At 49.1% G+C, this 18914-nt stretch overlaps 1 protein-coding gene across 1 annotated transcript in view; it reads left to right on the forward strand.

The window, feature by feature from the left end:
• The window catches only part of LOC144109982 (uncharacterized), a 57223-nt gene that overhangs the window by 3038 nt on the left and 35271 nt on the right, over window positions 1-18914 (forward strand). The window contains exons 2-4 of the mRNA XM_077642785.1: window positions 430-498; window positions 4362-4394; window positions 6155-6369. Of these exons, the coding sequence (XP_077498911.1) occupies window positions 430-498; window positions 4362-4394; window positions 6155-6369 (317 nt within the window). The remainder of the gene's footprint in view (window positions 1-429; window positions 499-4361; window positions 4395-6154; window positions 6370-18914) is intronic.

Below are 18914 nucleotides of genomic sequence, written 5' to 3' on the forward strand. Positions count from 1 at the left end.
AGTTGCAGACAACATCAAAGGTTAAACGCAAAACCTTTCGTGTTGTCTTGTTAAGCGCCAAACTCTGTCCTCTTGAAGCTATGAAGCGCACGTCTTGTATATGATCACGCTCCAACTAGCCCAATCCCGAGCACGTCGGTCTACCTCAGGTGCTTTGTGTTATGCTCACTCGCCATGTATCCAAAGGCGTGTTCCCACGCGTGCCACCAGAAAGAAGCAACCGTTCTGCGAGACACATTGCTGTGTCATGCCCCTCATAAGCCGACTCTGAGCTTGCGCCCACGCCTTTATCTGCTGCTTGTTGAGACGTCTACGCAGCTGAGCGGACGTCGAAACAGCACCGCTGGTTGTTACTGCATCGTCGCGCGTGAAAGAGAGTTTATGTTCCAAAGTGTTATTTTGTTCTCTCTTTCTTCTTGCTTGTTGCAGCGAGCGCCGACAGCGACGGAGAAGAAGGTGGAGGCGACGGCGGTGACGGCGGAAGGGAGGGGTACTCAGGTGCGCTCGAAAAAATTGGCACTGGCTTAACTTGGCTAACGCTGGAATACAGCGAATAACTTCTGCACACATGGTTACTCATCACGCGTCTTCACATCAACCCATCGGATGTCCTTAAGTAAAAGGTCAACCTAAAGGTCACCCAATGTCAAAGGTCAACTAAAGGTCATTAGCCAAGGTCAGGGGATCAAGGGTTAGACAGCATAACTGTACCGCATAGGGTCATACACGGCTATCCTTTGTTGGGCTGAAGGTCGTTCAAAGTCGTTGTGCTGCCTACCCGAAGACTGCTTTACTTAGCGCAGTGAAGCTTTTCGCTTCAAAAGCTACCTTGCCGCCCACTGCGGCACAAGCGATATAGCGGATGACTAAATCCAAAACGACATAGTACGCTGTACATTTGCAATCTGGTTCAGTAGAAAGCAGCGCTGTTCGCATATCGTTGAAATCTTCATTAGGCAAACGTTTTATTCCTTTTTGTATTCTTTATTCAAGAATCGTCTTGCATTATCCGGTAGCAGTTAAGAGAGCGGAGTCGCAACGCGAAAAATAGCAAGTTGCCATTGTCGCGGCACACTTTGGCGTGAGATAGCTTGTTCCAATCTGCAATACTGGCCACAAAAAGAAAGCTTGCAGCTTCCTCGCAAAAAAAAATACCATTTTTTAAGGGGTGCCTGAAAACTGGTTCACAGGGTGGCTATAAAATGCGTGAATTATATATAGTAAATTTCACTGAGCGTGCATGCCGCGTACAAGTCCTCTGAAGGAAGCTTAATCTACAAATAGTTCAAAAAAATTCACGCGAAACCCCGCACACGATGTCATGCAGCGCACGTGACGTCAGCAGTAAGGGGCTCTCATTGGCTTGCCAAAAACCACAGCGAAGAATGCGCCGTGCACGGCCAATAAGAGACTACAGCGTGCCTCCCTTTCCATACTCTTTTGTGTTGTTTGGCTGTGACGGGAGAACCAGCGACAAATAAAAAAAGTAAACAACCGAGCTGGTTTGCCTTGGTGACGCTTTCATCGGCGGTGTGTGGTGCAGGTCGGTTATCTTTATTTTTCTTGCTCAGCCCGGCGCATGAGTTTGAAGAGAAAATGGGGAGATGGTGTTTTTAATTGCTACATCTATGATGCTACTTATGCTAGGTCAAAAATTTCTCATCAGGATGGCAGCCAATGCAATACCTATCATTATTTCGCCTTTTTTACCTTCGGTGGAAATCGTTTCAGTTCTCCTTTAATGTAGGACAAATTCTTCTACCTCACTAATCATCGTCTCTAATTAGTGTTTCTACATTAAGCGCCTGGTTCATAGCATCGACTGTTCATCATCATCATCAGCCTCACTACGCCCACTGCATGGCAAAGGCCTCTCCAAGTCTCTCCAATTAACTCGTAAATTCACAGGTCAAGCCTGAGTGCCCGTTATTGGTCCATTAATTGATTCCGTACGGTTACTCGCAGGCCCCATATGAGCTCCCATATGGTGACTGAAATCTGTATGAACCCACATGGAATCTTACGGGTCCCATATCGACAAACTTAGTAAGAGAGACAATCTGGGCTGCTTTGTTCTCGCTACGTGACTGCGCAGCGTATGCACAGCATCATCATATCATGCCACCATCCGAAGGAGGTCATGGGCTACTGGAGTTATACCGACCAGCATTTCAAGATGAGACGACTGGGTGGTTCTGTTTGTGAGGACGCGTAGAGACGTTAAGCTAAATCGGTTGGCAGCAGCCAACCGTTTTATTTTTGTTTGTTCGAGGTTACGTCGAAGCTGCGCTTTCCTAAGCTCTTCCCCACAGAGAATCCGAGCTCTAGGCCATGGAAAGGTTTGTGGTCGTAAAAAAAATTCACGGTGGTATAGCTTTGGTTAAACCGAGGTAGAAGCAGTAGCTTCACGATGGTTTAGCCTGAATACCACATGTGGACTTCGTTCCTAGGAGCGCCGGCGCTCCTCCCATTATGTACTCGGTTAAGGAGGGGGGCACGACGTCACGCCCTATCACGCAAACGCCGTGTTTTGGCTCCTCTTTGAGCCACGAGTCGATCACGTGATATGATTTTGGTTGACCTTGACTTGACCTCGATGAGCGGGATGACCTTTACGAGACTTTGAGATGTCTTTGACCTTTGATAACATTTTCGTTGATCTATGACGTGCCCTTGACGTCCCGACTTGACCTTGACTTGACCCTCGACCTGTTCATATGCTTGACCATTGGTCTGACCTATGGCCATCCACCGGTACTCCAAACGTTTAAACTGAAAGTTTAACCTTTGCTGAGTCTTGAAGGTCATCACTAACGCATGGCGATCTCAGCCCGAGACCACTAGTAGCGAAGCTACCGCTTCAAGAAAAACAAATGGCCTGGCTTAGCTAAGGTTAAGCCTTGGGTGCGAAGCATAATAGATTTGTGAAAGGGATTCGGTATCGCCTGCCCGTAAGTCAGGCTAGTCTCTTCGTTGTTTAGCAATCTCCTGGAGGAGCGGGAGTTAGCCTTGGTGGTCGCGGCCGCGCGGCGACCGCGCGAGTTGAGCCCCGTTTCTTCACAGCTGGCGTGACGTCAGACCACGTGCTCGGCTGCAGCGCCCCTAGCGGGAGGAGCGGGAGTTAGCCTTGGTGGTCGCGGCCGCGCCAGGCTGGGCTATGGTTGAGCTAAGTAGTGTCCCTATTATGCTTCGCATAAAAAAACGGTGAGTATCCGGTGTATTTGAGGACCGAAGCCCGTAGACCCCGGATTCTAGGCGAATCCTCAAGCCACTAGGCGAACACTGCGGTGTTTAATGGAAAGTAGTGTACCAGTGGCTCGCTGACTCTGGAGCTCGGCTGTTAGCCCTTAGGTTGGGAGATTGAATACGGGCCAGGATGGCTGCGTTTCGATGAAGGCGAATCGGTGATTACGGTTTATGGGAGTTTAACATCCCAAAGCGACTGAGGCTATGAGGGACGCCGGAGTGGAGGGCTCCGGAAATTGCGACCACCTGGGGTCCTTTTAACGTGCACTGACATCGCACAGTACACGGGCCTTGATTTTCGCCCTCATCGAAATGTTTACCCGCCGCGGTGGATCAGTGGTTAGGGCGCTCTGCTACTGATCCGGAGTTCCCGGGTTCGAACCCGACCGCGGCGGCTGCGTTTTTATGGAGGAAAAACGCTAAGGCGCCCGTGTGCTGTGCGATGTCAGTGCACGTTAAAGATCCCCAGGTAGTCGAAATTATTCCGGAGCCCTCCACTACGCCACCTCTTTCTTCTTTCACTTCCTCCTTTATCCCTTCCCTTAGCGCGCGGTTCAGGTGTCCAACGATATACGAGACAGATACTGCGCCATTTCTTTTCGCCCAAAGTCAAATAATTATTATCGGGATTCGACCGCCGCGGTCAGGATCGAACGCCGCGTCTTCCGGGTCAGCAGCCACTGAGCAACTGCGGCGTCCAATCGGTGATTACGTTGCCATTTTAAGTGCTAGCTCAAAACCAGTTTGCATACTTTACTTCTTGATCCGAATTCTCAAAAAAATATTTCACCTTCCCTTTAAATAACCACGTGTGGTCGATATTATCCAGGAGTCACCCGCTACGCCGTCCGTCAGTCCACGGGCAGGATTGGGACTTAAAACCGAATATAGCATGGCGCAGCGCGCACAACATTATGATACCATACGATACCATAATTACAATACCATGCCGCACCTTTTCAGTTATACTATACGATATGGTGCCACACCATACCGCACCATAACACTCAAATATACCACATCATGGCACGTATAGTATACAAACTAAACAATATAGCATGACACCATGATGCAAATAGTCTTAAAACTCTCGGCACTTTTTTTTACCTCTGCAGGCGGAGGACGACGGAGGAAGACGACCACAACAAGTGAGTGATCGTATCTTCATTTTTTTTTGCCGTGCCTGCGGGGCGAACTCCATATGCCTCACGGAGAGGGCAAAGACGTTCACTGGCAGCTCGTGCCGTTTATTGACAGGAATGGGATGCAACAATTACGTTGCCGAGCCCATGCAGTGAAAATGTCCGGTAAAAGTTTTGACCTTTCCTAACTTCATCGTTACGGCCTCCTACATTCTACACACGATTTAACTACCAAAGATAACTAGCCCTAGTCCAGAGCAGTGGGAGGCCCTTCTGACTGACTCCGACCCGAGCACACAGCTTATGCTGATGACGATGGCCAAGGCGGCGGCGGAGGCCAACGAGATACCGAAATAGGGAAGAGCGACCACTGAATGCTCCAAATCTACTCTTCCCCGCCTCTTACGCCCTAGCTCTTCTCTTCCGCAAGAAATGTTTCTGCTGCTACTACTACTATAGGAAGCAAGCGCCGATGTCGTATGGCAAAAATTTCTCAGGCCACTTAAGGCTGATTACGTGGAGGAATGCAAAAGCATGGAACTTTCTAGAGCGCTGGTGTTCCACGGCGCCATTACGCGTTCTATTTTTGTATATTTGTTTTTATTTATTTCCTAATTTCATTTTTAATTATTCATTATTTTAGTTGTTTTTATTTTTGTTCCTTTATTTTTATTTTCGTTTGCTCATTCTCTTTTATTTTTTATTTTTAGTTTTTACGCCGAGACGCTATTTCGACGTCCGTGATTGTTTCGACATCCAGGTGCTATGTCGACGTCCGTGGATATTGTGACGCCGAAGTGTAATTAACTAAATGCGATTTATCAACCAAATTTTTCTCACAGCAAGATCTCATCACGCGCTGTCTAACACAGCCAAGCTTTTGCACATTTATCGTCACAGAACGACGTAATCTTGCGGAGAAAGTTTTGCTGACACCAGACACAGGAAATAACCATCTAATGCTCTCGCATTAATATTGACTTCCGCTGCGAATAGCAAGAATGTGGAGACCTGGTACAATGCATAGAGTTTCCTACTATTGCCTAGAGGGAAAGCTGGCGCCCCTTCTACGGGAGTTTGTTTGCATGGAGCTTCCTCGAGACCATCTCAGCCACCATGGGCGCTCTAAGCATCATGGGACGGGAAGCTACCGACTGCAGAACCACAACTTTTTAGCCAAAAAATGGTGCCAAAATAAACGTTGTTCGATAAGCAAGAATGCTCTAATATTCAATATCCTGTCCGTAAATTGCAACACACGAGCAGAAAAGCGTGGAATGCAAAATTTGCCCAAAATAAGCGATGTCTTGCTATTTTATTGGCCAAATATTTTACACCACAAAATTCAGTATTTCGCTGTAAACAGCAGCACTTTAAAAAAGAAATATGTTTTCAAAAAATATTGTCGCTTAAACAATTTAAGAGGTTCTTTAATGGCATTTCCGAAAACGGAAACCATTCATTGGCGTCGTATGCTGTTGCGTTTTCGCTACTATAGATTTTGCGCACTACGTTCGCGCCAAAGTCGTCTGCGCGGGGCGCGCCGTGGACGGAATGGGGCATCTCAGTAACGCCACTCTGTGTTAACCCTAAAAAATATCCGACTGTCCCGCACCAAGCACAGCTCACCGGCCCATGATGCTTTGAGCGTCCATGATGGCTGAGGCGCAGCGCCGCTAGCTTTCCATCTAGTTAATAGCAAGAAGATCTATGGTACAATGAGAGTCTCTTATCTTCGGAGTCATATCAGGCTGTGTACGGCGCAGCAACCACGGAGACGACGACCGAGGCGCAAGCCACCCCGCCGCCTCACGTGCGGCCCTACTCGTTCGTCTTCTGCACCGTCGGGCCGTCGGTGGAGGCAGCGAACAAAGTGCTCTCGGTCCCGATCTGCGACTTCATTGTGTACACGGACGTCGTCGTGTACGACTCCAAGATTGGCGCCTACGACGACCCCATAAGCTACGACGTCTTTCTGGAGGTCAGTTAAGACTTGCCAGGTCAGCAGTCGCGAGGGGAATCGAGACCGGAAAAATTAATATTAATAATAATAACTGGTTTTTGGGGAAAGGAAATGACGCAGTATCTGTCTCATATATCGACCGACACCTGAACCGCGCCGTAAGGGAAGGTATAAAGGAGGGAGTGAAAGAAGAAAGGAAGAAACATGCCGTAGTGGAGGGCTCTGGAGTAATTTCGACCACCTGGAACCCGACCGCGGCGGCTGCGTTTTCATGGAAGAAAAACGCTAAGGCGCCCGTGTGCTGTGCGTTGTCAGTGCACGTTAAAGATCCCCAGGTGGTCAAAATTATTCCGGAGCCCTCCACTACGGCACCTCCTCCTTCCTTTCATTTTACTCCCTCCTTTATCCCTTCCCTTACGGCGCGGTTCAGGTGTCCAACGGTGTATGAGACAGATACTGCGCCATTTCCTTTCCCAAAAAACCAATTATTATTATTATTATCTTTAACGTGCACTGACATGCACTGACATCTCACAGTGCCCGTTAAAGATCACCAGGTGGTCGAAATTATTCCAGAGCCCTCCACTACGGCACGTCTTCCTTCCTTTCTTCTTTCGCTTTCTCCTTTACCCCTTCCCTTAAGCGCGGTTCAGGTGTCCGCCGATATAAGAGAAAAATTTCACGGACGCTTTTAGTTCCCGCCACTCGCACCCCATGCCGTATAATAGCCCTGGACATTGAAAATTAAAGAGAAAATCATGGACGTGCCTTACAGCCCATTGATTTTCTATGGCTGGGGGAACGAGTCAGTGTGGGCGTAGGAATTATTTTTCACGTCACATATCGCTGCTTGCAGTACGACTAAAAGGATTATTTTGAAACAGTGGACACCTTAACTATCTGTCTGAACAAGCAACATGCTCGCATAGCGTCTGACTGCATTCTAAATTATAGCGAACCGCAGCGATGGTCTTGTGGCTTGAGCATCCGCCTCGCATGCGGGAGGTGCGCGGTTTGATCCCCAAATCCGCAGGGTAACCACCGGTGATACAGTAGGTACAAGCTTTATTCTCGACTGGTGCTCGGCTTCTTTAGGATGAAATGCTTGGGAAATGGGTCTGTGACTTCACTTTGAGAAGATGAAAAATACCTTGTGGAATGGCGCTCTTCGGCCCCAGATGTCGTTTCTCTGTCCTGTTGGTTTCTTCCTCGCCCCTTGTCTTTTTTCACGGTTTCAAGATGCATTCTACGAATAGTCACCAACTAGCCCCTCTCTATTATGTGGCATAAATTTGGTCGTTTTTTGGGGGAAAGAGCTGTCACATATCAGCGGACACCTGAACCACGCCATAAGGGAAGGGATAAAGGAGGGACTAAGAAAAGAAGGGAATAAAGAGGTGCCATAGTGGAGGGCTCCAGAATACTTTCGACCACCTGGGGATCTTTAACGTGCACTGACATCGCACAGCACACAGGCGCCTATGCGTTTAGCCTCTATCGAAACGCTGTCGCCATGGTCGGGGTTTCGAACCCGCGAACTCCGGATCAGTAACCGTGCGGCCTAACCACTGAGCCACCGCGGCGTGTCCCGTTGCGACCTCAAAAGTCACATTCATCATAAATTGCAGCGAGAGCTCCTCTACCCAATGCTTCGCCAAGGTCATCTGGTGTTGCAGTTTGACCTTCAGCAGGAGGAACGCTGGAGGTGTGGTTGTGACGTCAGACCACGTGACTCGACACAGCTGCAGGCGCCGCGCCACTGCTCCGACCGCGGTGGGCCGACCGCCGCTTCTCCGGATGTGATTATGCACATGACTCTGCGTTCGCTTAAGGAGGCGACGCCGCTCTCGCGTGCAGTTTCGCCATGCATGACAGCGCGGCTGAAAGTGTGCCCGAAACGAGGCGTTTCAAGCGTCTTACCAAGCGTATACGCAAGTGTAATGGAGCGTTCATTCTGTCTAACTATGTTTAGAAGAGTTACACCAATGCCTTTTTTTCTTTCACATATAGTCGCAAGCAAAAATGCCTCCGTTGACTTTCGTAGTGCTATCGCGGCCGACAGGTGGCGCTTACTTAATTGTATATGGGGGTTTAACGTCCCAAAGCAACTCAGGATATGAGGGACACCGTAGTGAAGGGCTCCGGAAATTTCGACCACCTGTGATTCTTTAACGTGCACTGACATCACACAGTGGATGGACCTCCAGAATTTCGCCTCCATCGAAATTCGACAGCCACAGCCGGGTTAAACCCGCATCTTTCGGGTCAGCAGCCGAGCGCCATAACCACTCAGCCACCGCGGCGGCTGGTTCTTACTTATGTCATGGCTGGTCATGGCCTACAATTTATGGCTAGGTGGCTATTGGGGCTGGGGGGGTGGTATTTGTTTTCGTCTCGTAAAGAATTAACGGCTTCACTGCAACGAAATTCTCTGATTGGTCCAGATAGGTCACGCGACCTAGTGATGTCATCACACTTTGGCAACAAACCATTCGCCTGGCGGAAGAAGCCGCGAGAAGTCAAGATCTCTTTGCCTGCTTCTAATCGCGGAGGTCCCAGCCCCCGTCACCCAGGCCTGCGTGCCGGGGACGGGGATTAGGGGGCCTCCTTATCTGGTAGAAAATAAAGTTGGCATCATCATCATCATCCGCATTGGGGCAGGTGGCAACCTGGTCACTGGTTTGTGAGCAACCTGCCGACCGTGGCAGGTGGTCACGGTGGCCACAGTGATCACCAACCAAAACACCCTCGATTAAAAAGAAATTCCGAAAGACTCCCAATATTTTGGAAATAGGCCCAGCCCAGAAAATGAATTAAGGCGGATTAGTTCGGAGTAGTGGGTGGTTTAAGGTGGATCAGTGGGCCGGATTAGTACAATCCCATATGACAAACCAGTGGAAGGCACTCGAACATTATAGGTGATGACCCAAGCATACCAATAAGGGCAGTGGAACCAGTTCCAACCGGAGTAAAAAAAAATGAAAAATTGGAGGACACTTAAGCTTCGCCTTTAAGAGTGGAACGCGACAGCGTGTTGCAGCACTGCCAGGCAGTCCACGGAACGCCTTCGCCCGTTCGGCGCGACGCCTTGCCCGTTAGACAAATCGCTCTGCTATGTAAAGTGAAACGGACGCGTGGAGCCGCAAACCACGAAGTGCTGCCAGGCGCCTTGCGAAAGCGCTCGAGACTCAAGTTGCAGTCGTGGTTCATCGGCACATAGTTCTCGACAAAGCCGATGCCACAAACGCCAGCATAGCTCCCGCGCCGAACGGACGAGCAGCAAGCCGCAAGCTTCGTGGTGAACGTGCTTTGGATGTGCGCTGGGTTGTTCGCCGCTCACCACGTGATTCCTGTGTGCCCGCACGGCCCCATTGCGCCTGAACGAGACGAGCGCGAGGCGCTGCCGTCGCGCGACGTTGGGGAAGTGGCGTAGATTGCGAGGAAGAGGAGTAGGATTTTTCACTCACGGCCAACGTTACCGACGACACCGGCTTTTCTGCTACACGAGCTCCTTAACGCTGTCGCTTTAAAATTGGTTTTCGAGGAAAGAAAATGCCGCAGTAATTCTCTCAGATATGTCGATGGACACCAAAACCGCGCCGTATGGAAAGAAAGGAAGGTGAGAGCGAAAGAAGAAAGCGAGTAAGAGGTGCCGTTCCAGAGGTAGTAGTGGTGGAAAACATTTATTCGAGGCTATTTACAGAAGACAGCGGGGACTGACCTTAAGGGCCAGCCCCTTACAAATCAATAATAGGAGTGCAGTCCCTAGTCCGGGACCCCTGTGGCTTCAGCGGCAGCTCGGGCCCTAGCGACGAGGGCTCTTTGGCTCTCTAACATAGAGCAGCCGAGCAGGGCAGAGCAAACAGGCAGGTTACGTGTGAACGGGTACCCAGATCAACTCATTTCCAGGGCAGCGGAGAAACTTCTTAGGCAGCTCAAGAATGGGGCTCAGCAGAAAGAAGCCAAAAAGAAAAAGCCGGCTGTGGTCCCGTATGCACACTGCTTGTCACATGGGCTGAAAAAAGTTGCGGGCAGATACGACGTCGATGTCGTCTTTTCTGCACCTAGAAAACTTAGCGCAATGTGCAAACAGGTGAATCAGAGGCACTACGGCAAGAGCAAGAGGGATGCTTGTCAAGTGCGTCATGTGTCGCCATCTACACCTTGCGAGGTAGGGGTGGTATACCAGGTCCCCTCCTCTTGCGGTGCCATGTACATTGGCCACACTGGCAGGTGCGTTAACAAACGCTTGGTGGAGCATGAAAATACCAGAAAAAATGACCCCCTGTCTCACACAGGCTCCCACAGCAGGCAATGCCAATGCAGGCATGAAAAGGATCATGCAGAAAGGAGAGCTAAAGGGGACCCCCTTGCCCAGGCGTCTTTCCAGTGCAAAAAATGCCAATGTGTTCCCGATTACAAGAACACGCGCATCTTGTTCCGACATAACAATAAATTAACACGCGAGGTAATGGAAGCTTTTTATATTTACCACAACGGTTCAAAATGTATCAGCAGCCCTTCCATAACGTTATGCGAGAGGGAATTGAGCTATCTAAACTCCCACGTGCCTTTCAGATAACTTTTGTTGATTGATAAGTAGTTCACTGTTCGTATTTATATGCTTTTCGTTCTTCAATAAAAAACCAGTTGATAGACAGCGCCTGTTTGTGCTAGTTCTTCGTCTTGTGTCCCGTTCGTGTTGCGCTGAGAGCGAAAATGAACAGCCTCCCAGCTCTGTCGCGTAGGTGAGGGGAGAGGGGGTAAGCAGGGTTAGAGGGGCACGCCCACACCATGTGGTAGACGTCCGAGAAAGCGCACCCACAATGCGGGCACTCCCCGTTAAAAGCTGGATTAAAATATTGCAGCACTGCCGGGCACAGTAGCGTGTTGGTGTATAAGCGAAGGAGCCAACGCTCCTCGCGTTTGGCTGTGGAGGACTCGGCAATAATTTCAAGCACCTGGGGATCTTCCACATGCACTGACATTCCACAGCACACGGGCGTGTTAGCGTTTTGCCTGCAGAATAATAATAATAATTGGTTTTTTGGGGAAAGGAAATGGCGCTGTATCTGTCTCATGTATCGTTGGACACCTGAATCGCGCCGTAAGGGAAGGGGTAAAGGAGAGAGTGAAAGAAGAAAGGAAGAAAGAGGTGCCGTAGTGGAAGGCTGTCTGTCTGTCTGTTGTTGCCAGGAAGAAAGAAAAGGAAAGTGCACAGGCCTGCCCACTGGCTCAAGCCGAGCCACAATCGCTACCACGTGCAGAAAGTAGGAGAGTTGAAAGATGGGATAGAAAGACAGGATAGAAAAGACGCGCTAAAGACAATGCCGATCCCGGAGGTAGTGCAATACCGGGCCAACCGGTGGCGGGAGTGAAGCATCCTTCAAAGTCTCCGCCACATTTCCAAAAATAAGTCCAATTGGACCCGTAGCAGATACTCTACAGGGTCGGGACATTCAGTGGAAGGCTCTGGAATAATTTCGACCACCTGGGGATGTTTAACGTGCACTGACATCGCACAAAACACGGGCGCCTGAGCGTTTTCCCTCCATAGAAACGCAGCCGACGCGGTAGGGTTCGAATCCCGGAACTCCGGATCAGAATAAAACCACTACCACCACCACCGGATCAGTAGCCGAGCGCCTTAACCACTGAGCCACCGCGGCGGGTCCCTCCACTACGGCAACTCTTTATTTCTTCTTTCACTACCCCTTTCCTCTTTTCCTTCCGGTGCGGTTGGGGTGTCCACCGAGATGAGACAATTACTGCTCCGTTTCCTTTCCTCAAATAGCCTACTTTTCAAAGGCAAATTTTCATTGTACAGCACACGGCAGTTATTTTTTTTGCGGTTCGTCGTCAACATGGTAAAGCAAAATCAAGAGTAAAATTATCTCCGCTTCGTCGAAATTTCATATCCTAATTTGACATTGATTAAAACTTCGATGCAACGCCGCCAGTACACAATCAGCGTTGAAAGCAAGCAAGGGTTCCACTTATGCGTTGAATTTGTTCAGCAGAAGCCTCTTACTGGACCACTAATTTTTTGTGCGCTGATTGCATTGGTAAGGGGTACCTAATGAACTAAACTACGACTCCATTTGCGGTCGGCACTGTTAGCTGAGATCTTCTTCAACGCGGCTTAAAAGCTCGTAGCGATGTTCGCCACCAGTTGGTTTTGTAATTAAATGTCTCGGCCAGATATATTATGGGCTTCCATTTACCCTTATTTTGTACACAATGATTGCTGGTCCGGCGGTCAAACTTACCTTTTTGTATTTAATAAGCATATGTAGCTATGCCTAGCAGCGTGTCTTCATAAACTTCTTTATTTTTATGAACTCTTCTGGAACTTGGGATCACTTAAGTTCACCTTGCAAATATGGCGCGATAGTTTTAAAGTGTCCGCGTGGTCGGTTAGGCATTCCTTGGCGCACCATTACGCAGGTGTCGGCATGCTTTCCACGTGACATCACATCCTGCTGTATTACACTTCATCGCACATAATCATCCGTAACGCTGATTAGTGGCCGTTAAAACGAAGTTTAACGTTAATGTCATTTGCGCACTCTGCTGTGCGACATGCTTGTGCAAATCCTCTGTTTATCCTCCTGAACGGACATCCTCATTGGTGAAGAAGTAGAGTGCCCGGCTCCTGACCGAAGGGACCCCGGTTCGCATCCGCTTTACAGCCATTTGAAGCAAAAGCTTTACTAGCCTAGTGGCGCCTATTTCGCTGCGTCTGCACGATTGACCTTGAACAGGAGGAGCGGAGCTGCACAAGCAACCCCGTGACTCGCAGCAGCTGCAGTCGCGCTCTCCGCCGTCGTCGCGGCGGCTGCGCGCTGCCTATCCAGTGCCTCGCTATGAACGAAGCAAGTCAGTCGGAGTCGACGTCCTCGAGAGTGGGTACTCGCAGACTTCGGGCCGAGTCTGATGACCCGGTCGACATTGCCAACTGCGCTAGGGATTCAGCAATCGATAGGGAGCGTAAACGCGCTAAACTGCCAGCCGAAAGCAACGAAGGGCGGGAGCTTCGCCTGGCTCGACGGCGAGCGAAAGATGCAGAAGGAAGACCGCGACGTGCCTTGTTAGCAGCATTGAAACGCGGTCGCCGCGGTCGGGTTCGAAACTGGGTACTACGGCTTAGTAGACGAGTGCCCTAAGCACTCAGCCACAGCGGCAAGTTTTGCCGAGAAAATCGCAAAAGGGAACATTAGATACTCGTTGTAAACACCATAGCAGGCAACCTAAATTGCCCTCGCATATTCATCGTAATAAATGTGGCCAAGAAGGCCACAAAGTTTTGCATGATTTTGTATTACTCCAACGCACATGGGGAGGTCTTAGATGGTGGCGCTCATGTCCGCTGACAGACAACTTAGGCTAATCGTTAACCACTGCCACAAGCTGGCCCATTAGACTCATAACCTTGGCGTCGTAGTCCTGCAGTGTGAAGACCTCCCCCAATTCAAACACATTTTCTACAAGGAACTGCGTACAGATCATGCATCTAACTGAGTACGCCATCATTGTTCCGCATGGTAATCGCTTTTCCACTCCGGGTGGCACTGGCGGTGCACAAGCGGGATGCAAACCCACTGCCTCCGGACGAATATAGGCGTAATTTTATTGTCAAAAGCACAGTACAGAGTGTACCTGTTCATGTAAGCACTCATTTCTGCATGGGGGCAGACCCGCCCATATACACGCGAAAACACAGCGGAGGCCTCTACACTTGTCGCTAGAAATCAAAGAAACACAATGGCACTGAGAGCTTGAAGCAAGGACACAGAAGCGTTGTGCATATCGATAGGTACAAAAAAAAAATTGGAGAGCACTGTAGTCTGCTGTATTGGAAAAATGTGAAAGCATTTTCGTTTGATCAGCAACTTTTTTTTCCAAGTTATCGTTGTATTACATTAGTACACATCCGCATCCAACTTTACTGTGATACACACCACAACGCCTTCATTTCATCCCCCTCTGACACACTTGAACAATCAACCCCTCGTGGCGTATGCCTTTTGGGGCCCGCTTGGCACACATAGGTCAATGGTTAGAACGCCGGCGAACTTCTTTTATGGAATGGTGATATTTGTGCGAACGCTCTCTGATGACACGCTCTGCCGAGAGGTCATGCACACGCCCTCATGTAAACCCCTCACCCAAGGGCCCTTGAGGTGTCTATAATAAATAAATAAATAAATAAATAAATAAATAAATAAATAAATAAATAAATAAATAAATAAATAAATAAAAAGATACGCTTTCGCATTAATAAACTGCAATCAGCCCCAACTAACTCGGACATTCGTGCACTGTAAAGAGCGCAAGTCCAGCGGTACAAAAAGGTTTCAAGAACATGAGTCACTGGGACGGTAACCCAATGAGGAAAAAGTGCGTACATGCGCTGCTCAAAAGCCCCGTGCATATGGAGCAGGAAATGTATTGCTGCTGACTATACATGTAAGCCCCTGTATTCTGTCGAGGGTGTCTTATTCTACTTTTTCTCTTACCTCTTAGAGCGGAAGCGCTATTCCGATGGGTAACCCCCTAGCAAGATCTAGCGATGATAACAATAATTGGTTTTTGCAGAAAGGAAATGGCGCAGTATCTGTCTCATATATCGTTTTACACCTGAACCGCGCAGTTAGGGAAGGAATAAAAAAGGGAGATCTAGTGACGTTTGTGAATTTGTGTCATGACTGCCGACGGTGGAACCAACTGACAACATCGTTTACAATCCTAGCGACCCCACTTGGCCGATATTCCAACTCGCGCCGCGTCGCCGGCGCGCTCCGCCGTCCCCGCTCCGCCGTCCCCGCTCCCGAGGCGAGAAAGCCGTCGGCGTCGGAATCACGCCAGCAACCGCGCGGCGGCGACAGACGCGCTGCTTGTGCCGTGTCTTTTCATGCGGTTGCCTTTGAGGCGGTGTTTCCGCAAGTGCTTTCGCGCTTCCTATTTTGTTGAACTACGTTAAAACCCTACCACTTACATGAAAAGAAGCTTGATAAGCAAACATTAGACAGCCAACAGTAAACGTTTATGCACTTTCGCTTTCGCACGTTTGTAAGATTTAGGCAAAAATTCGCTGTGAGTTTTTCTACATCTTCCATTCTCCGTTGCTCAAATAACACCGGTAGCCTGTTTACGGGGTGTTTCTAGTGATTTGAGCCAGGGATTAAAAAAGGATGCACCGCAGCTGGGTGACACCAACGGCGTATTCTTTCTCCTCGTCTGGCGCCCTTCAGAGCATTTTTCAAATTGCGCTTAATTAGTTAATTAGACATAAAGCAAATTGTTGAAAACTTTTATTATTCACTTTCAGACCAAGGGAGTTCCTTAAGTCGTAGAGGGGTTAAGAAGCAAGAGACCCAGTATTTGTACCTACACAATTACGACGCGGTCCCTTTTCACGCGATCGCCGCAGCTCATGTCGGAAAAAAATAAGGCGTCGTCATTAGCGTCGCTGACCGTGAACGAAAAATTGACGAAAAATCCTTAGTGAAGATACCCAGGAGCCAGGCGGGCAATTTACGTTTCCTAACGTTATGGCGTCATCACCACCTGCCGATCGGATTGTGAGCAAACTGCCCACCGTGGCAGGTGGAAGTTAAATCAGTTATTGTCCCCGAGAGGTTGCTCGGCAAGAGCAATTTGGGTCACAGATACCCCACAGGTGGCAGCGCCTGCCATCGCAAGGCAGTGGCGCACTGCACCACTGCGCCAGGAGCGGTATGAGGACTCCCAGGGATCTATGAGCGTGAAGTCGAGAATGACCAATTCTGCATATATGGGCTCTAACCCATTATGGCTATCGCGTCATACCCTTAAGGCGGAGCTTAAGTTTCCCCCTAAGTTTTTTTCCATCATTGAAATACTAAAAATATTTCGAATGCAAACATTTGTTTCACCCGCTTAAGGAGACTGCTTCTAGCAAGTTTCAGGTGCAGGCATTGAATGGAACATAATTTAACTCATTAATACGCTGCACTGAGCAAGAATATGACTATACGGGAGTGAAAAAATGGCTGTGGTTTGGCTCTGGCTAAGCCTGGAGTGACGCGATAGCTACAGCTGGCGGAGTGGAACTCGCAGAGTTGGCCACGGCGCCGCTGAAGGCTCGAAATGCAAGCGTAATGTAGGCCCGCGGCGCGCATACCAGCTGCGCGCTCTGACGTCACTTTGCGCATGCGCAGAACTGACGAGGCGGGCGGCGTCTGTTCCGCCGTCGGCGCAGCGGCGAGGCGCGCGGCGCGCACCCCAGCCGCTGGCTATGACGTCACTCCGCGCATGCGCTCAGCTGGCGGAGCAGTGGTGCCATGGCTAAGCGCGCAGCCACGCTGACCTCTCGAAGTGGCTGGCGTAGTGTAGCTATCGCTACAGAAGGGAGTGAGCTGTCCTCTAGCGTACTCCATCTTATAAGAGGGAGTGAGCAAAAGGACGGATGCACAATTGTGTGCAAAGCAAACTCGCAGTTTTTTCGTATAGTTGGTTGCATGCGCATAGCAGGGATTTATTTTGCGTCAGGGGAATTTCGCAATCGTCATGTCGCAAATAAGCTGGTATTTTAAGCCGTATAGTTAGCGCAGTAAATGATATTTCGTTAAGCGGTGAGCGGGGTAGAGCGTCGATCGCCATTTTTGGGCAGACATATTTTGCCAACAGTAATTACATAACTATCTCGGTGAATTTCAAGCGTAATACTACGCGTTTTTTAAATGGCAATTATTTCCTTATCTCTCAGATGTTCTCTTGATAACTCGCGGCATCTCGGTGTTGCTATTTTCATCAATTATTACACTTTCCCCGAGTCTTTGCACGTTGCCGTAAATAATCAGCCGCTAGTGCTTTGCGCTCGGGAAAATTGACATTTTCTTAAGGCCTGAGTGTACTTTTTAGACCTAAAAATGTTAAATTTGTTGACGGCGTTGTTATCAGGAATGTGGTAGTCAAGGTTGGCCGGTCGACCGTGACGTGAAGCGGTGGCGACGACCGAGACTGAAAGTGGTGGCAGAAATCATTGTAATTATACCGTTGCGCTGTAGTGTTTTGAGCTCGCTTTCATGGTTTCTAGACCCATGTGCCTCTTTCAAGGCAATGCTTTGTGGTTTCCGTGCCTCTTTAAAGAAAGCCCGCGAAACATTAGCATCCAGGTGCAAATTAAGTGCGCTAGAATTTTGGTTTTCATTGGCTTATTGGTTGTCCTCTACTTAACATTCATAGATCCCTGGGAGTCGTCATACCGTTCCTTGAGCAATGATGCGGCGGTTAAGCGATACGCTACTGCTCTGCGATCGCAGGTGCTGTCACCGGTGGGGCTTCTGCGATCCACAGGAAAATTAAACCTCTCGCCATCATTAATTGCAAGCGAGCAATTATTAATTGAACTGCAACCTGCCACAGTGGTCAGGTTTTACTTATGTCACAAGGTCACGTGACCTAGGTGGCCCACCTGCCACCCAGGCGGGCGGCACCTATCCACCCAATTCTTCAAGGTTGCAGATTGCCTGGACAAAAATCAGCGAAATCGACGAGGGCGGATCTACCGCTAGAGCATTAAAATCCCCTGAGAAGCAACCTAGGTGGGACGTGGGCAAGCTATGACACGCGACCTTGTGACGTCATCACAACCTGCACGCACAGAGGGACCGCACAGACAACGGTAGATATAAAGAAAAATTCGTCATGCATGGTCCGAAGCTCGAACCAGGGACCACTATTTCACCAGAGCACCAGAAACAACGAAGCTCCTGATAAACCTCTATAGCTATCCTTTATAGCCGTATGGCTGCGTTTAGTCGGATGCCAATCAGTAATTACTCTCTATTACGAATCAATTACGCGCTGAGGGATTCCCGTAAATATCTGACCAGCACTCTTCCCAATTCGAGTTATTGACAAATTCAGTCTGGCCCTACCAGAAGTTTGCCGTCCTGGTTAGCGGTTAGCTCAGTTGGCACAGTGACTGTTCGGATGAAGTGGAGGTCCTGGGTTCGAACCCGGGACCAGTACGGATTTTTTAATGACAAAGTTTCTGAGAAAGCTGCAAAGCTTTCCTTCGTAGCTGTATGACTGCGCTTGTGTGGATGCCAATCTGTAATTACTCCCTTATTGTTACGCCGTTGAAAATGCTGTCTTAAATTAAGCGCTCTATAACTCAAAACCTGCCGTCCCGAAAGACGCAGGTTCGATCCCGGCCGCGGCGGTCGAATTTCGATGGAGGCGAAATTCTAGAGGCCCGTGTGCTGTGCGATGTCAGTGCACGTAAAAGAACCCCAGGTGGTCGAAATTTCCGGAGCCCTTCACTACGGCGTCCCTCATAGCCTGAGTCGCTTTGGGACGTTAAATCCCCCATAAACCATAAACTCAAAACCCTGTTTAAAAATGACTAGCAGTATTAAATGAAACATCGTGTTTATTTTGCATCATTGATACGTCATTCGCTCTTCCGAAAAAAGAAATTCAGTGGCTTAATTCAAGATAATCTTATCTGATTCGTTCTCGTGTTGTACGCTTTTGGTTTTTATCTTTTGTCTGCTACATTGTCTCCTGCTACT

This window comes from Amblyomma americanum, chromosome 11 (assembly GCF_052857255.1).
Source record: "Amblyomma americanum isolate KBUSLIRL-KWMA chromosome 11, ASM5285725v1, whole genome shotgun sequence".
Classification (NCBI taxonomy): Eukaryota; Metazoa; Arthropoda; class Arachnida; order Ixodida; family Ixodidae; genus Amblyomma; species Amblyomma americanum.